At 40.7% G+C, this 22,890-nt stretch overlaps 1 protein-coding gene across 3 annotated transcripts in view; it reads right to left on the bottom strand.

Moving 5' to 3' along the window:
* TAC1 (tachykinin precursor 1) overlaps positions 1 to 20,968 on the bottom strand; it is a 76,698-nt gene extending 55,730 nt beyond the window's left edge. For all 3 annotated transcript variants that reach the window (XM_073629558.1, XM_073629560.1, XM_073629559.1), the window contains exons 1-2: positions 20,819 to 20,968; positions 19,774 to 20,023 (exon numbers count right to left, since the gene is read on the bottom strand). In XM_073629558.1, coding sequence (XP_073485659.1) covers positions 19,774 to 19,881 — 108 coding nt within the window. In that variant the 5' untranslated portion in view covers positions 19,882 to 20,023; positions 20,819 to 20,968. The remainder of the gene's footprint in view (positions 1 to 19,773; positions 20,024 to 20,818) is intronic.
* Between the last annotated feature and the right edge of the window lie 1,922 nt (positions 20,969 to 22,890).

The following is a 22,890-nucleotide window of genomic DNA, read 5'->3' as shown; positions in this document are numbered from 1 at the left end:
TTTGCAGAAAATTTTTTTTTTACTCACCTCTAAATGCCTGTTGCTAGGGGGTCCCTCGTAGTCTGCCTCCTTCAGCGCCTGGGCGCCTGACGTCACTTGCTTCGGTGCAGGAAGGGAGATCGCCTCTCCCCCCTTCCCTCTTGTCAATCATCTGGGACACATGACCGGTCCCAGATGATTGCGCGGCCAGTGACGGCGCGCAGCACGGCTCGCGCATGCGCAGTGGGCGCCCGGCTGTGAAGCCACAGCTGGGCGCCCACAGTTAAAATGCCGGGAGCTAGAGAGCAGGAGGTCCTGGGAGTAGCGGAGGGGGCGATTTGGGTGATATCTGCAGATAAGATTGGTGATGTAGCTGGGTGCGATGTTGTGGATGGCCTTGTATGTTGTGGTTAGCATTTTGAATTTTACACAGTGGGGTAGGGGAAGCCAGTGAAGGTATTGGCAGAGAGGGGCAGCAGTCATGGATCGGTTGGTGAGGTGTATTAGTCTAGCAGCAGAATTCATTATAGACTGAAGGGGGGATAGCCTGCTTAAGGGTAGGCCATTAAGGAGAGAGTTGCCGTAGTCAAGGCGGGAAATAATCAAGGAGTAAATAAGTTGCTTTGTGGTGTCATTAGTCAGGAAGGGTCGAATTCTGGAGATGTTGCGGAGGTTAAGGCGGCAGGATTTAGCCAGTGATTGGATGTGGGGGCTGAAGGAGAGGTCAGAGTCAAGCATTACACCCAGCACCCTGGCATGTGTGGAGGGACCAATGGTTGTGCTGTTGATTTTAATGGTAAAGTCATGGAGGGGGACCGGGAAGGAGGAAATATTACAAGCTCAGTTTTAGAAAGATTAAGTTTGAGAAAGTGGTGTGACATCCATACTGATATGTCATTCAGTAAGTTTGAGATTCGTGAGGAGATCGAGGGGGTGAGTTGAGGAGTGGAGAGATAGATCTGTGTGTCATCGGCATAGAGGTGGTATTGGAAGCCATGGGAGGTTATCAACTGGCCCAGGGAAGAGGTATAGAGCGAGATTAGGAGGGGCCCAAGGACGGAGCCTTGGGGTACCCCAACAGAAAGAGGAAGAGGAGCGGAGGAGATGGAGTTGTAAGTAAAAACTGAAAGTGCGCTGAGATAGGTAGGAGGAGAACCAGGATAAAGCAGAATCACAGAGGCCAAGGGAGTGTAATTTGCTGAGGAGCAGGTGGTCAACTGTGTCAAAGGCAGCAGAGAGGTCTAAGAGTATGAGTATGGAGTAATGGCCATTGGTTTTAGCAGTTAGTAGGTCATTGGTGAGTTTTAGTAGGGCAGTTTCAGTGGAATGTTGTGGATGGAAGCCGGACTGTAGGGGGTCGAGAAGGTTGTTGTCCGTGAGGTAGCGACTCATTCGGTCATGGACAAGGTGTTCGATGAGCTTAGGCCTCATGCACACTGCACAGTAAAAATTACACTTTTAGGAACGTTTGATGTATTTTTTTTTCTTCCTCTAAACGCCTCTCAATGTTAGCCTACAGGGTTGATTTAATAAAGGCAAATAGACTGTGCACTCTGCAAGTGCAATTGCTCCAGAGGTAAGTAAATGAGGTAAAGCTTTACTTTGCAAAGAAAACCCAATTATGTACAAGGAAAATAAAAGAAAACATTTTTGCTTGCACGTGATTGGATGATGGAAGTAAGCAAAGCTCTGGAGCAACTGCTCTTACAGAGTACAACTGCACTTTCCAAAGTGCACAATCTATTTGCCTTTAGTAAATCAACCCCTATGTGTCCATTCACACATAGGCATTTACAGGCAGACAAAAAAAAAACAACTGCCAGAGTGTTCAGGAGCAGCATGTGCTAAGAGTACTTAGCTCTTGAGCATTAAAGTGGTTCTAAAGCCTTAAGGTTTTTCACCTTAATGCATTTTATGCATTAAGGTAAAAAAAACATTCTGTGCAGCCGCTGCCCCCCAGACCCCCCCTTTTTCTTACCTGAACCCACCCGATCCAGTAATGTGCACAAGAGGCACCGGCTCCTGCTTCTGTGTCTCTCCTCATTGGACAGGATGATAGAAGCGATTGGCTCACACTGCTGTCAATCAAATCGGTGACATGGCAGGGGGCGGCTGGGCCGAGTCCCGCTGTCTGTGTCAATGGATACAGTAGCGGGACTCGGGAGCGCATGCGGCTTTCCCCGGGGGCACCCGATGAAGAGGAGAGGCCTGGAGCGCCGGTGGGGGACCCCAGAAAAAGAGGATTGAGGCTGCTCTGTGCAAAGCCATTGCACAGAGCAGGTAAGTATAGATATGTTTATTTATTTTTTTTATTTAAAAAAAAAAAAAACAAAGCTTTATAACTACTTTCATTAATTTCAATGGCCAAAATAAATGGTTATTCTGGCTAATTAAATCAATTAACATCCAAGCTCTTGACGTGCCTAAATGCATCTAAACACACCTAAACGCATTTACAAAAACATGGCTTTTGCCACATTTTTGGCACTGTTTTTCTTCTTCCAGGAGAAAGGCATTCAGAATAGCTGGGCAAGCACCTAGGGCACATGAGGCCTAAGCTGTACCCACTGCAACAGTATGCTGAGCTGAGCTGTGTGCGGCCCTTATAAGCTCCTTATAAGCCGGGTGCATTAGTCCTTACAAATCAGTGGCTAATGCACATAACTTTTAGGCACCCTTGCTGCCAGCTGTACTGCCCAAACAGGAAGGACCCCAAGGGTTTGGCGAATCCTGTTTGAAAGACATCAAAGCCAAGCTTAGAAACAGGCAAACTACCCAAAAAAGTAACTAGAGGCTGGGCATTGCCATAGGGGTTAGGGGACATGGATCAATGCAATATTTTCTGAAATACTAAACAGCAGGGGGAGGGTTTTGTGCAGATTCTCCTGGGTGGATCTGCAGAAAAATTACCAGGATTCTCAAAGCCCACTGGATTCACTTCAGTCCCATCATTGTAGAGTCCCCGAACCTTACCCTTAGACTAGGCCTCCTCAGAGGTTTTGGATTCTGCCCACCACCGCCCTCCCCACCTTCTAACCTCTCCCCCAGTCTGCCAATGCATAATGTGCCAAGAGATTTCCCTGCCAATTTGAATATGGAAACCCCCTACGTTATATATACATATTATCACAGCAGTACCTCAAATTTGTCTGGTTACAGTAATGAAGTATCAGACATTTCATCTCCACTCCACTATTTTACACGTGAAAGCCTTGGGTGTCAGTACTGTAACTCAATGTGATGAGGTCCCAAAGAAAAACCATTAGGGGTCCCTTCGCCTCTCTCACCTCCATCTCAAGACAATTTCAGGAACTCCCAACTGTCCCTCTTTTAAAAACCTCTTTCGTCCCCACTCCCCAGCTTACACTCTTTTTTTTTTTTTTATATATCTAATGTACTACACAACTACCAAAAGTGTCATACTGCACTAAACCTTTCATCCAACCTCTGAATTACTGCATTTGTTATTTGAAAAGCTGATATAAAAGAAAAGGAATGCAAAAAAAGAAAAGCATTTTTGGTGTGTTGATTCTTCATGGTCTCAGTCAGGGTTCCATGAAACCCTAGGGTTCCTCCAGAGGTTTCTTGAGCAATGAGCGATTTCTGTCTCTCAGATAAGTTCCCACTGACACCATTGATCTTTTTATCTATCTGTAAGAGGGGATTCTCCCCAATGACCACAAGTGTAAGGAGCATTCTGCCCACCGACCATCACACTAATGTTTTATGAATTGTAGATAAAGTCATTTTAAGCAGGGGTTTCCTGAGAATGGGTTCCTCTGTGTAGAAAAGTTTGAGAAAGGCTGATCTACTCCTTCTGGGGTATGTGTCATTTGCCATCATTCTTTGTGTTTTAGGGTTTCCTTACTTTCATCTCAGAAAGTTGGGAGGTATGTAAATTTTCCAAGCAATGCTAAATTGTTATTGCTAGAGTTCTCAAACAATAAACAGAAGGCATTTATTTATTACGATGCCCCTGTTCTCTGCACAACTTACTGTTTAGCCGGACAGACCTGGGCCCCCTGTGTTCTGGGCCCCCCATACCAGTCATCTATCTGCTGTGGATATAGTCACACCCTTGCTTGGGTGGTTCTCTTCTTTTAAAAAGACCGTTCACAAATCAATGTGGTGCTTTAGGAAGCCCATTCTCTTGAAGTGGTCTATCAATGCTTCTCAACACATGAAAAATAGATTCTGTTTTTTTTTTTTTTTTTAAATTGCAGCACACTGCATTGCATACAGCATTTGCATCTATGCATTGTGGTGTGTTATAGTGCAGTTGTGTGGTAGCCCACCATAGATGTGCATTGAGGTGTGCCTGTCAATGAATGGCAATGCATCACAATGCACATTTACAGTCTGTTACGTGTTATATAATGCCTTGTGGTGTCAACAAGCCCTAACTAACAACTCTGGTTGGGCATAATACAGATTATACAGATATTACAAATTTAAACATCTTGTACGAAATTATAAAATAAATCTTGCAATTAAATTGGCATTAATGATCAGTTATACCAAGGTCCCTCAACCGGGGTTCCGTGGATCCCTAAGGTTCCTCCAGAGGTTGCTAGGTGTTCCTTGAGCATTGAACAATTTCTGGCTCCCAGATAAGTTCCCACTGACACCATTAATCTTTATAGCTATCTGTAAGGGGGTAATTGTTCCCAATGACCACAAGTGTAAGGAGCATTCTTAGCACTGACCATAACACTAATGCATCCTTCATTATATATATCGTCATTTTTAGCAGGGGTTTCTTGAGACTGGAACATTATTTGAAGAGTTCTTCTGTGTTGAAAAGGTTGAGAAAGGCTGGGTTATATGAATGCTATGCCTCATATAATGTATGCAGGTGGTAGCAGAGGGAAGAGGTAGTGTACTTTATGCCAAGCTGTGAGATGGGCACCATTGGGCACCAGCTGTGGGTGGTACTTGCCCCAGGAAAGACAAGTCATAAAGCAAACACTTCATGTCTATGCTTGAAAAATAGAGACCACTACTGATGTACTCTTCTCAAAATTCTAGTTGCCTGGTTGCCATGCTGATCCTTGTGGTTTAATACTTCAGGTAACTGACCTGGAACAGTAATGCACTGAAGAATGCCTGAGTTTTCTCTGATGTATCTCTAAACATGTTTGGGGTCAGTGATCAGAACTAAGAGCATTCATAAAAAGTCAAGCAACTAGTATTTTTTAAAGGGGGTCAGCAATGGCAGACCTCTGTATTTTTTTCAGAACAGGTACATTTTATTTGACCTTTTTTGTTATATTTTTGTGTAGAGGGGGCAATCAAGCAGGCTGAGCAAATAGGTGTAAAAGGATGACCTGAGGCAGCAGCCAGCTTAGAACAAATCCACATTATTAGCATATGAACATCCAGCAGCCAATAGCAATCAGGAATCAATTCCATACTCCCCAGCTTACTTGCCTATAGCATACTTGGGGTCCAGTTAGGCAATGTCTGTGAGATAGGAAAAAATCAGCCGTACTCCAATTAGCTCTTCTTGCAGAAATGTTATTAATCACTGTGTGGACTGCGTATGATGATGTCTCCAACCCAAAACCAGTCTTCCTTGACATGTTTTACCACTCCTGACTTTTGAGCAAGCCAGGAGTGGTGAAAAGCATTATGGAAGGCTGGTTTTTCCTATTTTCAATGAAGAGTGGAGACAGACTGTGATGGGTGCCACCCAGGTTGTCTATGTGCAGGAAAGGCCAGTCTTAAGCAGAGCTATGAATTTGTGTGTTTCTGTTTCAATGTCTATGAGATGCTGTCTATTAGTGAAGAATGTATAGCCCGTGGCACCCTATGGCAAGCAGGTTGGAGGTAATGAGTTCTTTCCTGGGTGCTGTAGGATGATGATGATGATGATGAAGGTTAGATAAGTCTAAACCAGGCTTCTCCATGTTTGGTCTGTTGTTTGAAATTCTGCTATACTTATTCAGATTGCATATTGAAAATGATGTCAACGTGTGTGTAAAATTCAGGTAGCCACCCTGTTATTTACCCCTCTCATCTTGTTACCCTGCTCTCACCAGAGACCTGACCCAGGCCTCTTCCCAGGTGACCTATCATTATTTATAAGGCATTCCTGGTATGCCCATATGTGCAAAATTGGTAGACCATGACAGAAGGCGTGAACAAGAACCTTCATGGCAGGGTTAACAGAAGGGAAGCGGTTTGGGTTCCCTTTTACTATGGGTTTTCAGCAAAGCCTGGGGCTTTGTTGGGTTCAAAAATTGTAAACTTTTGGATGAAAACATTGCAGGGATTGCCACCAGAAATAAGGAACAGTCTATTGTGCAGTGCAAAGATTTTGTCCCTGGTCAGCTCAGTCACAAGAACCAATAATTTGAAGGAATGAATAAACCAGTCCCCTAACTATAAAAGGGTGGACTTACAGCAGCCATATTGTAAGTATGCATTGCTGTCAGGGAAAGTTGACAGCTCTATATATAGAGAGAGATACTGGGGCTTGATTTACTAAAGGCAAATAGGCAGTTCACTTTGCAAGGGCAGTTGCACTAATTGTCACCAGAGCTTAGTGAATGCAGCGAAGCTCTGCTGATTTCCATCATCCAATCATGTGCAAGCAAAAATGCTGTTTTTTTTATTTTCCTTGGACCTGATTGGGTATGCTTTACAAAGTGAAGCTTCACCACATTCACTGAGCTTTAGGAAAAATGATTGCAACTGCACTTGCAAAGTGCACATTTTATTTGCCTTTAGTAAATCAACCCCTATGTGTTATACCGTGCTTTGAATTTTGGCCAAAGTACATATCCCCAATGGCAGTACCTGGCTTCCCATGCCTTTTGTTTGACAATAGCTTCCTTATTAGCCCTACAAATTGACAGAATTGAGGAAGAAGATGTAACCTCCCGGAAAGAGCGGTTTGCACATCCCTAATCACCAGATATTATAGTCATGAATGCTGCAGATTTAAAAAAATAGGAATTGACTTTTGACATTGCAATAACATGTTAAAGCATATATGAAATTGGGTTTATATCTACTTTGACATAAAAGCTTAATAACTTCAAATAACAGCTGGGGCTGTGCAAAAGTGTTCGGTTAAGACAGTTAATAAAATAGATCAACCCCTATGCCCCAATCTAACTGTGGAATTGAATTTTACAAATTAGCAGCTATTCTATTTAGATTAGTGCTCTCATCTGGGACTTCACAAAATGGCATGTGTTGGGTCATGAATATTTTACAGGTCACAGGTTCACCTGAATTTTACATGAGTTTGCATGAGTTGGACAGCCAATCACCAAAGCTCCTTATCAACACAATTTATACTAAATGGAAATCGCATTTGCTATTTCGTCAGTGGAAGGTCTGATTAATAATTCGGACACGGTAATTAATACAATCCCAGCTGGGAATACTTTTAATGACTCTATTTGAGATTAACTGCTAAAGAGTTTTACAGCAGCTGTGTTCCCTGCAGACCACTGACCAGTTTAGGGGCAATCTACATAGGTGTATTTTGGTCAAGCCAAAGATTTCCTAATTTGCTTCATCACTCTCACTGTAAAATAGACCATCCCAGCTGGTATGACCAATAATATTCAGTTTATGTGCTCATCGAGACCCTCAATCTACAATGCGACCTGTGGGACCACTGTGCATGATTTTTAGACAGTTTTCAAATTCCTAACATACAACCAAAACAAATGCATATATTTAGCCTTGGGATATATTAAGGGATTGCTAGCATTGTAGTATTTGGCTTATTGATGAAGAATGGGGTTGATTTTCTAAAGGCAAATAGGCTGTTTACCTTGCAAGAGAATTTCCCCTTAGCTTAGTGAATGGGTTGAAGCTCTATTCTATTTTCATAGTTTTTAAGTTTCCATGCATGTGTTTGAATACACTTTGCAAAGTGAATTTTTCCCAACATTCACTAAACCAGCCATTCTCAATTAGAGTTCCATAGAACCCTAGATTTCCTCCAGAGATTGGCAGGGGTTCCTTGAGCTGTGGCTGATTGACCTGCCATTTAATGGTGGCTGCTGATGGCACTTGGCAAAGTTAGTTGCATAGCACCAATGATCTTTTGAGTTGTTTTTTAAGGGTGACATTCTGATCATCACTGTAAGAAGGACGCTCTTCCCACTGACCACCAATGGAAGGGAAAATTTTCCCACTGACCCCAAAGAACTGGTTTTAGCAGGGGTTCACTGAGACCTTAACATTATTTTATGGGTTCCTCTAGGGTAAAAAGGTTGAGAAAGGCTGCATTAGGTTAAGGGTAAATTCCCTTGGAAAGTAGAAGTAGAAATTCCCTTGCAAAGCCAATTTGCTCTTAGTAAATTAACTTCAAAGTGTTTTTGTTAAAAAAAAAAGAAAAAAATACATACTAGAATCAAAAATATCTAATGCCTATTACTAAAGTAACATAGATATTGCTTGTTCCAGATTTCAAAAAACGGTGCTTGTTGATTAGTAACTACTTAGGCACATTAATAAATAATTAATTTAAGGGTGAATGTTGATTTTGAATGTTTATTTTGCCACACTCCCTAACAATTGGTTGGAAGACATGCAGAAACTTGTTGTTACACAAGTAAAGATAATAACTCAATTTGGCCTTAGGTATGATATGTTCGGTGCTGAAATCAAATATACAGTTGTAAGCAGGAAGGTAGTCCTATGATTAAATAGCTAGCTCTCCCGCCTTGAAGTACTTGAAGCACCTTGGTTGGATTCCCACCACTGATGCTGTCTTTATGGCATTTGAATGTGTATTTAGACACAAGGGGGCAGATTTACTAAGAAGAATGCGTTGCGCCAGTTAATACCTTAATTGGTGCGCTGGAAAAGTCATTAACCTAACGTGCGAACCGGCGCACTTTGAAGCGCAAAACGATAATAAATATGTAAACTACAACTGTCGCTAGGGTAAACTGCGGTTTTCTCATTGATAATAGCGCATTCCCAGTACAATTGGTTCATTTCATCTCATTGGATGTGTCTTGTTAGGCAATTAGTAGGTGTTCTCAGATAATTAACCCTTTTGATGCTAATCTCATTCCTATTACTTTTAATATCATTTTGAAATGTGTTTTTTTTTTTCTATTTTTACCCAAATCTTTCAACACATTACAAAGCACAGAGAAGTGTTTCTAAACTCAATAAATTAATATTTTCAGATCTTGATCTTTAAAGGTGACCATACACTGCAATTGGTTAGATCTTAAAAAAATCAGATTTAGTGCAAGAGTTTGTTTGATTTCCTATAATTTGAATTAATTGTTCAAGTGCGTCTTCCTATTACCTATTTTGCCAAAATATTGAGTTGTACAGAGATTGGCCAATCAGATTGCATAGTGCATGACCATCTTAAGTGCCAAATTTGGAATGTAGATGTGCCATGACCCACTTGTATTTTCCTAACAATATTTCTTGGGCATTCTACAAGGCACATGAGAACCCACCTTTTTTCAAGACATACTAGAGTGATCAGGAATCTTCAAACTACGGCCCCCCAGCTGTTGCGGAACTACACATCCCATGAGGCATTGCAAAACTCTGACATTCACAGACATGACTAGGCATGATGGGAATTGTAGTTCCTGAACAACTGGAGGGCCGTAGTTTGAAGACCCCTGTGCTAGACCATTATTATGCCTTCAGAATTGGGAGTGTGGCATCTACCCAACATCTCTCTGCTGGTAGACACAAGAACCTACATCTATAAATATATATCTGGACAGCACAGAGGTATAGTGGTTAGCACTTTCACTTAGCAGAAAAAAGGGTCACTGGTTCGAATCCCGCCCGTGACGCCATCTACCGGGAGTTTGCATGTTCTCCCTGTGCCTGCGTGGGTTTCCTCCAGGTACTCTGGTTTCCTCACACACTCTAAAAACATGCTGGTAGGTAAATCGGATCCTGTCTAAATTGGCCCTAATATGTATGAATGTGTGTTAGGGACCCACACCAACACCTCCCTATGTTAAAAATTAAATAATTTTCCTAATTTGCAAATAAGGATCATCACTTCCTCAGAGAACAATGAGCAGGGCATGGTGGTGGGAAGAAATTAGCAGCAGTACAAGCAACTTCCTGTAGGGGCGTGATGTCATTCCTGTGTGCTGGCCACCGCTTCCGGGAACCAGATATGCGCCACGGGCACATACCTCCGCGCACACAGCAGTTGCGCATCTCACATACACATTGGCCGTGCATCTAGCTGCAGGAACCCAATTTTTAGGGAAATTAATAGTAAAGCAGATGCAGATTTCCAGGACTGGACTAAGAAATGTTTCTAGTGAAAGGCAACTGGTGTTTTCTATTAAACAAGGTCTAAATGGGCCATTGACATGCATCACAGTTGAACTTAGGAATGTGTCTTTGCAAAGTCAAACTAAATTAAATCCTTTCTTATTTTTGGTTGGGGATAGAGTGCAGAGGGATTAGAAGTCTTGTCAGTTTTTGGGGATGTCTGCACCCCTGATAGGGTGAAGACACCTCCCAAATTTTGCCCCTTTCTCCTTCAAATTGATTTACTTCCTGTCACATAGCCAAACAGGAAGTGAGGGTAAAACTCTACCAATGTCTTTCCTTGGGGACACACAGGTCAATCTAATAACTCTAGCATTTTACTCTGTACACCCCAAATTATCAGGTATCTTGGACTTTGGGTTTTATTTATTAAAGGCAAATGCACTTCCACTTCCACTACAAGTGCACTTGGAAGTGCAGTTGTTGGGGACATACAAGGAAAATAAAAAAACAGCATCTTTGCTTCTACATGATTGGATGATAAAATCAGCAGTGCTTCCCCTCAGCGAGTACACTTGTATTGCAGAGTGGATTTGCCTTTAATAAACCCCCAAATACCTAATAAGTTGGCGTGTACAAAACAAAGTGCTAGAGTGCAATTTGCCTAATGGGGATACTAGTTAGATTGACCTGTGTGTCCCCTAGGAAAGACATTGGTAGGGTTTTACCCTCATTTCCTGTTTGGCTGTGACAGGAAGTGAAGCCAATTTTCAGAAAAGGGACACAAAGCCCAACCTAAAAAAGACAAGCAGGGGTTCTAACTCTCACTTGGTTTCCCTCAAATGCCCCCAATTAGCCAGAGTTTAGCTCAGTGCTCTAAATCAGTGCTTCCCAACCCAGTCAAGTACCCCCAACAGGCCATGTTTGCAGGTTTTCCTTCATCTTGCACAGGTGCTTTAAATCAGAGTCAATGGCTTGGTATTTTGGACAGCTATTTTAGCTAAGATAAATTCCCAAAACATGTCCCGTCGGGGGTACTTGAGGACTGAGGCTGAGAAGCACTGAGCTAAAATGGAAAGTTGAATACTTACCTCTTTGTAATTTCCCTTTCCTGGTGCCTATCCATGGCAGCATACGCACAATCCATGCATATGCTACCATGAAGGCACCAGGAAAGTAGCTTTTAGACAAATCACACCTTTTTTTTGTTTTGCCATGTAAATCAGCCTACTTAAACCCTAAAGTGGAACTTCCGCTCATTGGATTCCTCCCCCCCTCCGGTGCCTCAATTGGCACCTTTCAGGGGGGAGGGGGGTGTGGATACCTGTATAATACAGGTATCTGCACCCACTTCCGGGAATAGCTAGCCGCAGCTAGCCGCAAATGCCCGCCCCCCCCCCCATTGTGTTGTGGGAATCACACAGTTCCCACAACACAACGGGGACCAGTGCAGACGCGCAGCGCGACTCGCGCATGCGCAGTAGGGAACTGGGCAGTGAAGCCGCAACACTTCACTTCCTGAATCCCTGACCGAGGATGGCGGCGGGGGCAGCCGAGAGACGAGCAATCGATCGGCTTCGGCTGCCGACATCGCTGGACCCTGGGACAGGTAAGTGTCCATTTATTAAAAGTCAGCAGCTGCAGTATTTGTAGCTGCTGGCTTTTAATATTTTTTGTTTAAGGTGGAGCTCCTCTTTAAGCTGCAGCTGGGAAATCTGTTGCATGAAAATTAACAAAACACATAAAACATAAAAATTCCTACAAATTCTATTGGTCAACAAAACAGGACTTGGAAAAGAGCAAGGAAAGCAAAAAATACATGAATGTAATTTGAGACACTAACAGAATATGGTTGCAGAGGAAATTAACAGGAGTTTAAAGGACTGCGCCGACAAACGGACATCTATCAAGGATTTAAATATTAATTAGTCACAACATCTTGGAGGAAGATTTTGCAAAATAATGCAGCACAGACAATTAAATCAAAGTGAAACAACCTACAAACGACACACAGTGACAACATCAAAAATATACAATAAACCAAAGTAAAAAAAAAATGCTCTAAAACACATCTGTTTTGCAAAGACATAACAAACAAAATACAAAGAGAAAATACATGTGTTACAAACTCTGTAAGGACACCCAAATGTACTCCCTTGCGCACACACACACATGCACAGTCCATGAAACACACAAAATGCAAGTTCACCCAATGTAGAGACAGAACTTCAAAGTGGATGTCCTTAAATTACTAACCCAAAAACACACTCTCTGAGCTTGCCCAGAAACATCCAAGTGCTGTTCACACACAAAAAGCTGAAAAAAAAATCCGAAAAAAAGTCCAAGCATGCCCAGATCAACCCAAATGCATTTCACACATCAAAAGGCATAGGAAAAAATCAAAGTCCCTGAGCATGCCCAGATCAACCCAAATGCACTTCACACACCAAAGGGCACAGGAAAAAATCAAAGTCTCTGAGCATGCCCAGACCAACCCAAATGCAGCTAGCAGAAAATAAGCAACCTCTTGTCCAAAATTAAGCACATCATCCAGCATGCTACAAAATTACAGATGGGACAAACACCCCCCGGTCCAGGGGGGCAAACAAAGAGCCTAACATTGGCAAAAGTTATACAAGAAATATCATTGCAGTCAATGGGAACTGACTGATTGACAAAATGAACTGTTCATTTTGCTAGTTCCCACTTGGCTGGCTTATCTTCTAGCTATTGGCTTTAAATATGGTATGGGGGCCCAGGTCCCACCCTGAGGGACATATATCAATGTCACCAATTTGGACAACCCCAAAAACGAAACAAGGAAAAGTGCCTTTAAAAATGCAAAATTGCTTAAAAGCTAGTAACTTGGGGACGGGGGGGATTACTCTGCATGTAAAGTGGTGCATCTGTAGCATGTATCCAAAATGCTGCTTCAAAGATGTACGGCTTTAGAGAAAACTTACAAATCTACATTGCAGCTGCAAGATTTTAACCAAAAACAAAAAATAGCCTGCCCCCCAATACATACAAGGCCATTTGGGTCTGTTAAGGCTTAAAATAAGAACCCCCATGTGAAAAATCCCACCCCAAACTAAAAAAATATTGTGCCCCTCCCACACACCAACAAACCCCTAGCCAAACGTACAGCAAGCCAGCCCATGAAAGAGGGGTGGATGCTTGGGGGCAGAAGGGGCTCGGGCACCCCAAAAGTCAACCAGTGTAAAAAAAAAATGTCATTTTTAGAGGTGCGCCCGTTCAACCCACGCAATTGCATTTGCGTTGCTTGACATTTACTAAGATTTTGTCTGTGCAGTGAACAAACGCATTTGAACGAGCGCAAGAGCCGCTTGAGCATGCACAGTGCTTACATTGATCTCACGTAGTTCTAAACATACTTGCGGGCACAGCAGGCTTTCTCTGAAAAAGTTACTTTCTCATTCTATTTTGGGTATATTTGTAACTTGGGTGGTTGTTACGAAACTTCCTCACATCACCCCACATCACCCCATAATACTGGCACCTCCATCTTCTGTTAATATTGAATTGAAGATGGCATGCGCCATGTCCATAGTGGCGCACAGATTGCGCTGAGATCGCTATAGTAAATGGGGGATTCGCGCTCTGTTCCCGGTGCACTGTTTCGTAAATATGAAAATGTGCTTTGCACCTCACCGTGCGCCTCTACTGATGGCATACGGCTTTCGTAAATCAGCCCCAATGTTTTTTTTGTTTTTTTTTTCAATAATCATGATTTCATCAGTAGTTTCCATATAACGTGGGGTCACACACACACCCCCTTGTAATATTCTCATCCATGAACCGACTCTGGGACTAAATTTTCAAGCTGTAATAAAAGATCTGAGATAAGTATCCAGAATACGTTGCCCTTTAATGAATATAATCCTCTTGGAGCAGGACTAACAAAGCTAATGATATTCGCTCGATCGAGGTCAGTAGATAATTGCACATAATTGTTTCAGTGCTATGGAACATGCAATGCAAATATTAGAATTCTAATCTCTGTTTTAATGAAGAAGTCACTTATTGCAACTCGTTTTATGCAAGGCTTATAAGTATGTGAATTGTAGCTTTGCAGGATGTACATAGCACTTCAATTCAGGTCTGTTAGTAATGACAATGTGTTTCAGGACCATGGACAGCAGATGAAGCCATACATGAAATATCTTCTCTGTAGGAAAATGTTAGTCTGCTCTTGTTTAGATGGATCCTTTAAACTCTATATTAGGCATTATCAGCCAGGGTTCTGTGGAGTTCCTTCAGAGGTTGCTAGTGGTTCCTTGAGCTGTGGCTGATTCCATCTGACGGTGCTTTCATAGTTCCAGGTTGGCTAACTGTAAGGATGCCATTCCAACCAGCTACGTAAGTGGTCATTCCTTCCACTGACCACCAATGTAATGGGAATTTTCCTTATGGCCCCTGATGGACTAATCTTAGCAGGGGTTCCCAGACACCTGAAAATTATTCCTCTGGGGTGAAAAGATTAAGAAAGACTATTCTATACTAATGTGGATTAAGTTGTTTGATTTACCAAAGGAATCATTTTAACTCTTGAAGTTAACGCAAGCTCCGTAAATAACCAGCCCAGTAAAGAGGATTTTTAAATACTGTAATTTTACCTGGGTAAAAACCACTCCTTTCATTTTTGTTCGGACGATAACATATGAGCGTTTTTGAGGGTTAATTGCCTTAAGCAGCCCAGCTCTTGTATGATTTGTAATCACTCAGCACACCGCAATGCACATAGCATTTACATCTTTGCATTGCGATGCACTTAGTGAAGGTGGTGAAAATTCCCTTGCAAAGTAAACAGCCTATTTGCTTTTAGTAAATGAATGCCGTAGAATGCATTACTATGCATGAGGTTAGGCACATTTTATTGCACGTTCCTGCATGCATTATGGTGTGGAAGAACCAGTAGATAAGACTTCTAATAGTAGGTTAGCCCTTAAAGATGGAGAGTTTACACTTGCTTAAAACACTTCCAAAGATTGAATCAAAGGATAGTATTCCATGTCTCTGGGGACATTGGGAATAAAAAGATCCTATGATCGTTTTCAAAATGAAAAATCAAATCAGAAAAGACAGCTGAAATGTGGGTGTCCAACTGTTGTGAAAAGACAAGTCCCTAGGAGTTAGTTAAGGGCATGCAGGAATGTGTTGTTCCACAAGTAAATATAATCACACATATTGGCCATACATATGATATATCCAGTGCTGACATTGTATAGACAATCAAAGGTAGCAAAGCGGTCCTATGAATAAATCGCTACAGGGGTCCATGGTTTGATTCCCAAGAGGGATGCCGTCTGTGTGGCATTTGCATGTTCTGTCTGTCTTTTCTCCAAAAAAAAAAAAAAAAAAATTGATCGCTACCCAAATCGACCCTGCTATGTAAATGTAGAGCATCCTTCCTCAACCTTTTTAACCTAGAGAAACCTATGAAATGACTTTCAGGTCCCAGGGAGACCCTGCTAATAGTTACTTTATCTACAACTTACGGTACATTAGCATGAACAGTAAGCTGACATTTAAGAATACATTAAAGCGCATGTTTGACAGTCATTCTGTGGCAAAATTACTTTTAGCAAAATCAATAAAAGACCAGAAAAGAAATGCAGACAGTGAACATTGTAGTGTTTCCTGGCGGTCAGTGGAAAAATACTTCTTACATGAATGGGTGGTGGATGTTCCCCCTAACATTGGCTGTTAGTGGAGTGTTCCCTCACATTTGTGGTCAGTGAAGTGCCCCCTTACATTGTTGATCAGTGAAATGACCCCTTACATTAGTGGTTAGTGAAGTGTCCTTTTACATTGGTGAATGGTAAAGTGCCCCCTTACATTGGTGGCCAGAGAAAAGCTCCCTCACATTGGTAGTCAGTGAAGTGCGCTCTTACATTGGGGGTCATTGAAGTGTCCCCTTACAGTGGTGGTCAGTGAATTGTTCCCTTACATTGATGGTCTGTGAAGAACTTTCTTAGATTAATGATCAATGAAATGCTCCCTTACGTTGGTGATCAATGAAATGCCCGCTTCTATTGGCAGTTAATGAAGTACCCCCTTCCATAGGTGGTCAGTAAAATGCCCCCCTACTTGGTGATTAGTGACGTGTCACTTTACATTGGTAGTCAATGAAGCACCCCCTTACACTGGTGGCCAGTGAAGAGCTCTCTTACATTGGTGATAAATGAAATGCACCCTTACATTGGTGGTCAATGAAGTGCCCCCTTATACTGGTGGTCAGTGAAGTGCCCCCTTACATAGATGGTCAGTAAAGTGTCCGCTTACTTGGTGTTCAGTGACATGTCCCTCTACATTGATGGCCAGTAAAGCGCTCCCACACATCAGTCAATGAAGTGCCCCCTTTTATAGGTGGTTAGTAAAATGTCCTCCTACTTGGTGATCAGTGACGTGTCACTTTACATTGGTAGTCAATGAAGCACCCCCTTACACTGGTGGCCAATGAAGAGCTCTCTTATATTGGTGATCAATGAAATGCTCCTTTACATTGGTGGTCAATAAAGTGCCCCCTTATATTGGTGGTCAGTGAAGTGCCCCCTTACATAGATGGTCAGTAAAGTGTCTGCTTACTTGGTGATCAGTGACATGTCCCTCTACATTGATGGCCAGTGAAGAGCTCCCACACATTGGTAGTCAGTGAAGAACCCCCAATACACTGGTAGTCTTTGAAATGCCCTTTTAAATTGAGGGTCAGTGATGTAATCCCTTACACTGTTGAACTGTGAGGAGCTCTCTTACATTGGTGATCAATGAAGTTCTCCCTTACGCTGGTGGTCAATGAAGTGTCCCCTTACATTGGTGGTGAGGAGAGAAGGACCCATGGAAATGAGTGGGTTATTTCTACTGACCATTGGTGGTCAGTTGGAAGAATTCCCCCATACAGATAGCTATTTGTATGGATAGTAACCTATCTTAGAGGCAGACATAGCTCATTGCTCAAAGAACCCCTAGCAACCTTTGGAGGAACCCTAGGGTCCCACAGAACCTGGTTAGGAAACATTGTAGATTGTACTTGTAGATTTCTTCCCTCCAGTGTTTTTATAGATAGCCCCTGTTGACAGCATGTGATTAACCTCTTGAGGATGACCATCTAATTTATGCTACTTATTGATTCCCATTACATTTTTGTCGCTAAGGGGTTATTTGCATCAGATATTTAGCATCCAAAATACCTGGAAAATGGATTTGTTTTTTCAATGATTTAGTAAATATTGGATATCTAAAAACCTGATTACCTCTAAAAATTTTATAAAAAAAAAATTGCCAACACAATAGAATAATTTGGAAAATAAATCTGCACGTTTCATTCATTGGATATGCAGCCCCAAAATTAGATAGATAAATAGATAGATGTTACTATTATCCATGTAATAATTTTCAGTGATTTCTTAAACCATATCGCTACTACATCTCACCTGAAGACCACAGTACCTTTGTATGTTATCTTGCTTATGTAGCATACATGTGCAGCACATGGGCACATGGTAGAGTCCAGACCAGTCTTTCTCAACCTTTTTACTTTAGAGGGACCTTTGAAATATTTTTCAGGTCTCAAGGAACGCCTGCTAAGATTAATTGTTCAGGGGTCAGTAAGAAGGATGCCCCTTACATTGGTAGTCAATGGAATAAATGTCCCCCAAAGTGGTGGTCATAATGCTGCCCTTAAAAACAGCTAAAAAGGTCACTGGGTTCATGCCGCTGGCTCTGCAAAGTGGTGTTAGACCCAGAACTATGCATGCACCATCAAAAGGGAGGTCATTTTTCAACAGCTTAAGGAGCCCCTAGAAACCCCTCGAAGAAACCTAGAGTTCCATGGAGCCCTGACTGAGAATGGCTGGTCCAGACTATTCTATTCAGCTTGTAGGAGTCAGGAAATTAAAAGTGCCAGAACGGCTATTTTTACACTGTTGTGTGCTCGGCAAGGGTAGCGTGCATTTTCAAAGTAAAAGTGCTTTCTATGTTGTTGTACCCTATTAGGTAAATAATGCATGTGATCTATCTCGTTTCATTAAGCCAAGAATTGAAAGCGTCAATGGTGCCCATAAATGATTGCATTTAATTTCTGTTTTTTGTTTTCTGTGTGTCATCCATAATTCAACAGGCACAGAAATCCTTATGTTTACATTTGCCCTTATAGCGCCATAAAAAATTTGAACATTTCTCCTTGGACACAAAATAAGCTTGTATGTTCTAAAAAGAGCGAGATACACATCAAAATGAGCTCCTTTAAATTCTGTCTGGTCACGTGCAAATTTTTTTTACATTCTTTTCTTAAGCAGAAAAGGATATGTTTAGACTCAGAAAATCATTCTGATAACGTGTTATTTTCTATACTCTTCTCTAATAACATCATTGATGTTCTTGCTATACGACACATGTGAGAATATTATATATAATGATAGTATTGTTCACTGCTGTGACATGCCCCATCCAGCAATGGGAAAAATAATGATTGTACAATCTACAGTAAATACTAAGGTAGGAGCAGTGACAGATTCAACTGGGTGCTGTTTGCTGGAAAAAAACATTCAGATTTATGTCTAAGAGATTTACATACATATATATATTCTTATATATATTCATATTTTTATTTATATATATATATATATATATATATATATATATATATATATATATATATATATATATGTATTTGCAAATTTTAATATCCTTATATTTACTTTCTGCTTGCAATATATATATATATATATTGCAAGCAGAAAGTAAAAAAAAAAATATATATATATATATATATATATATATATATATATATATATATATATATATATATTTTTTTTTTTTTTTTCTGCAAATATTTATCTATAGGCAGGCAGATGGTATATCTATCTTCAAACATGCTTGGGACAAACATAGATCTATACTCAGACAAAAAAGTTAACAAACAAAAAAATCAAGAACTAAAAAGAAAAAAAAAGAATTTTTGTTTTTTTTAAATGGGCAGAGTCGATAGACTATTCGGTCTTTTTCTGCTGTCACTTTTCTATGTATGTATGTATCTACCTATCTATCTATCTATCTATCTATCTATCTATCTATCTATCTATCTATCTATCTATCTATCTCATTTGGGGCTGCAGCTAACAGGTGCATGTAACTTTCTAAAATTATTTAATTGCCAATTATTTTTTTTATTTTTTTAAATTCAATTTTTGGAGATAATCAGATACTCCAGTATTTATTAAATCGTTGAAAAAATAAATTAATTTTAGAGCATTTTGAATGCTAAATATCTGATACAAATAACCCTTACATAGGTAATTGACCTATCTCTACTGTATTGGTCTATCTATCTATCTATCTATCTATCTATCTATCTATCTATCTATCTATCTATCTATCTATCTATCTATCTATCTATCTATCTATCTATCTATCTATCTATCTATCTATCTATCTATCTATCTATCTATCTATCTGTACAGAGTAAAAAAGAAGGAACAAGAGAAAGAAACTTTTAGCCTAACTTCTCCAATTTTGATGAGTCAACGATCTTACCTGGATTTGGTCGTTGTACCAGTCTGGCTCTTCGTTAAGTCCTATTTCTGCCGCAAAAACTTGCGCTGAAACCAACATAATGACAGCAAAGGCTACGAGGATCTTCATGCTTTCCCGCTTTCACCACAGAACCCTTTGAACGGGACCGGCTCTGCTTCTGACACAAGTGTAAGGGTGGCGTTTCAAACCGAGAGACAAGAGAAGTAATGATCTCTGCGAAGCGAAAGCGAAGAGTCAGGAGATGCAGCTTCTGCAAAAGAAGACAGGAGATGTCAATCAGCAGGAACAAAAAAAAAAGTCATTTGCAAGTAACACATTCAAAAATATAGATATTCCCAATCCAAAGCAACAACATAGCTGAAAGAAATGTGGAAGCAGCTGTTTTTTTGAGAGCATGTTAAAGTTAGAAATGTCAATCAACAGCAAGAAAAAAAAGTAATATATACATAAATACAAAAGAAAAAAAATTCATTCACACATAAATACAAAAGAAAAAAAAGTCATCCATTTATAGATACAAAAAAAGTCATCCATACATAAATAGAAAATAAAAAAAACAAAAATTCATCCATATATATATATATAGATCCAAAAAAAAAAGTCATCCATATATAGATACAAAAGATAAAAAAAGTCATCCATACATGAATAGAAAATAAAAAAAAAGTCAACTATATATAGATACAAAAAAAAGTCATCCATACATAAATAGAAAAGAAAAAAAAGTCATCCTTATATATATATATATATAGATAGAAAAGAAAAAAAAGTCATCCATATATAAATACAAAAGAAAAAAAAAGTCATCCATAAATAGATAAAAAAGATTAAAAAAAAAGAAAAAAAAAGGAAACATACATAAAATGCAACTAGTGTTGTTGCTTTAACATACAAAGCATGTTATTTTACTACATTTCAACATATTAGCTGCAAAAACGATAACATAAAATAGCGATTAAAGCTTTTCACTACACCTAATTTCCTAGTCAAGTATAATAGATTTCTCCTACAATAAAGAAGCCAAGAGGAAGATGTGATCACTTACTGTACTTGGATAGGAAGATCTCTGGCAGCTCTAGCCTGTTCAGCTTGTGTGTTGCTGTTCACTGCACTCCCCAGAGCTCAACTATATATATAAGGAGAGGATGGGCAGGACTAAAGAACGTTCGTGTTCCAAACCTAATTACCTAATTCCAACCAACTCAATTCACCATATGGGGGACAGTGTGACGTCTGCACGCTAATATTCCCTTATCAATATTCAATTAGACTTGGAGGCTTTCCCAAAAGAATTTTTTTTAATCCAACCTTGTTTTTTTTTTTTTTTAATATGCCTATATAGACGTAATCATGACCCCCCCCCCCCCCCCTCCAGCAGATGACCCCTCCTGTTGCAACTTGCAATTTGTCTACGGTGACGCCATTCGGGGGCCGTGCACTATAAACCTCTCTCCCGATGACATAAAATGCGTTCGAGATTTGTCACCCGAGCTAAATCATGAAAGAAAAGACAATGAAAGATGTGATCATAGGCAAGGCGCAAGTCACGACCCGTTTATGTTAATCGCAGGTTATTCTGGAAACGATCGTATATTAAAATTGAGCGATTCGTCAAGAGCCATCCGCGGTGCAGGGTTTGCAGTGACACTCAAGTGGGAGACCGGGGCGCAAGACAAGTGTTATCCCTGGAGGAGGGACGTGAGTCATCACAATTCTTCACACAAGAAGAATTTGTTATATAATAAAAAAATAAAAAAGGTTGACAAACTGTCAGAAAACACCATTATCCTTTCTTTTTTGATGCTGCTTGAAGTTATATACTAAATAAGATCCGCTAAAGTGACTAATCTGTAAATGAAAAAGGAAAACCTGGTGAGTTTTGTTACAATGGAAGGGATTAAAGCTGAACTCTAGATATGATTTTTATTGCAGTGTTACATTGGTCCATCTTGGAACAATGTAAGTATGTATATCTCACACAGCAATCGCCAATGTAGGGGCTCTTCCAGACTTGTGGTGCCCTCTGAATAGCTATCTGCATCTTGATCACTTTTCAGAGGGCATTTGACAGGTGATGAGGAGGCGTTATATCACCTCCTCACCACCTGATTTAACCACTTCAGCCCTGGAAGATTTCACCCCCTTCCTGACCAGAGCACTTTTTGCGATTCGGCACTGCGTCGCTTTAACTGACAATTGCGCGGTCGTGCAGCGTTGCACCCAAACAAAATTGACGTCTTTTTTTTCCCCACAAATAGAGCTTTCTTTTGGTGGTATTTGATCACCTCTGGGGTTTTTGCTTTTTGCACTATGACCAAAAAAAGAGCGACAATTTAAAAAAAAAAGCAATATTTTTTACTTTTTGCTATAATAAATATCCCCCAAAAAATATAAAAAAACTATTTTTTTTTCTCAGTTTAGGCCGATATGCAATTTTCTACATATTTTTGGTTAAAAAAAATCGCAATAAGCATATATTGATTGGTTTGCACAAAAGTTATAGCGTCTACAAAATAGGGGATAGTTTTATAGCATTTTTATTATTATTTTTTTTTAAATGTAATGGCGGCGATCTGCGATTTTTATCGTGACTGCGACATTATGGCGGACACATCGAACACTTTTGACACCATTTTGGGACCATTGTCATTTATACAGTGATCAGTGCTATAAAAATGCACTGATTACTGTGTAAATGACACTGGCAGGGAAGGGGTTAAACACTAGGGGGCGATCAAGAGGTTAAGTGTGTCCTAGGGAGGTGTTCTAACGGTGGGGGGGTGGGCTTCCACTGACATGACAGCGATCACTGCTCCCGATGACAGGGAGCAGTAGATCTCTGTCATGTCATAAGGCAGAACGGGGAAATGCCCTGTTTACATAGACATCTCCCCGTTCTACCTCTCCACACTGCAATCGCAGGCCGCCGGCGAACATCGAGTTCCTGGGACCCGTGGGCACACTCCCGCGGCGTGCGGCGGGCACGCACGCGCCCGATAGGCGCAAATTTAAAGGGACGTACAGGTACACCCATTTGCCTGCCTGTGCAATTCTGCCGTCGTACATCTGTGTGCGGCGATCGGCAAGAGGTTAAAGTAACACTAAAGCTTAGTTTTT

This window comes from Aquarana catesbeiana, linkage group LG05, assembly GCF_042186555.1.
Source record: "Aquarana catesbeiana isolate 2022-GZ linkage group LG05, ASM4218655v1, whole genome shotgun sequence".
NCBI classification, from domain to species: Eukaryota; Metazoa; Chordata; class Amphibia; order Anura; family Ranidae; genus Aquarana; species Aquarana catesbeiana.
This window is presented reverse-complemented; position numbering and strand designations above follow the sequence as displayed.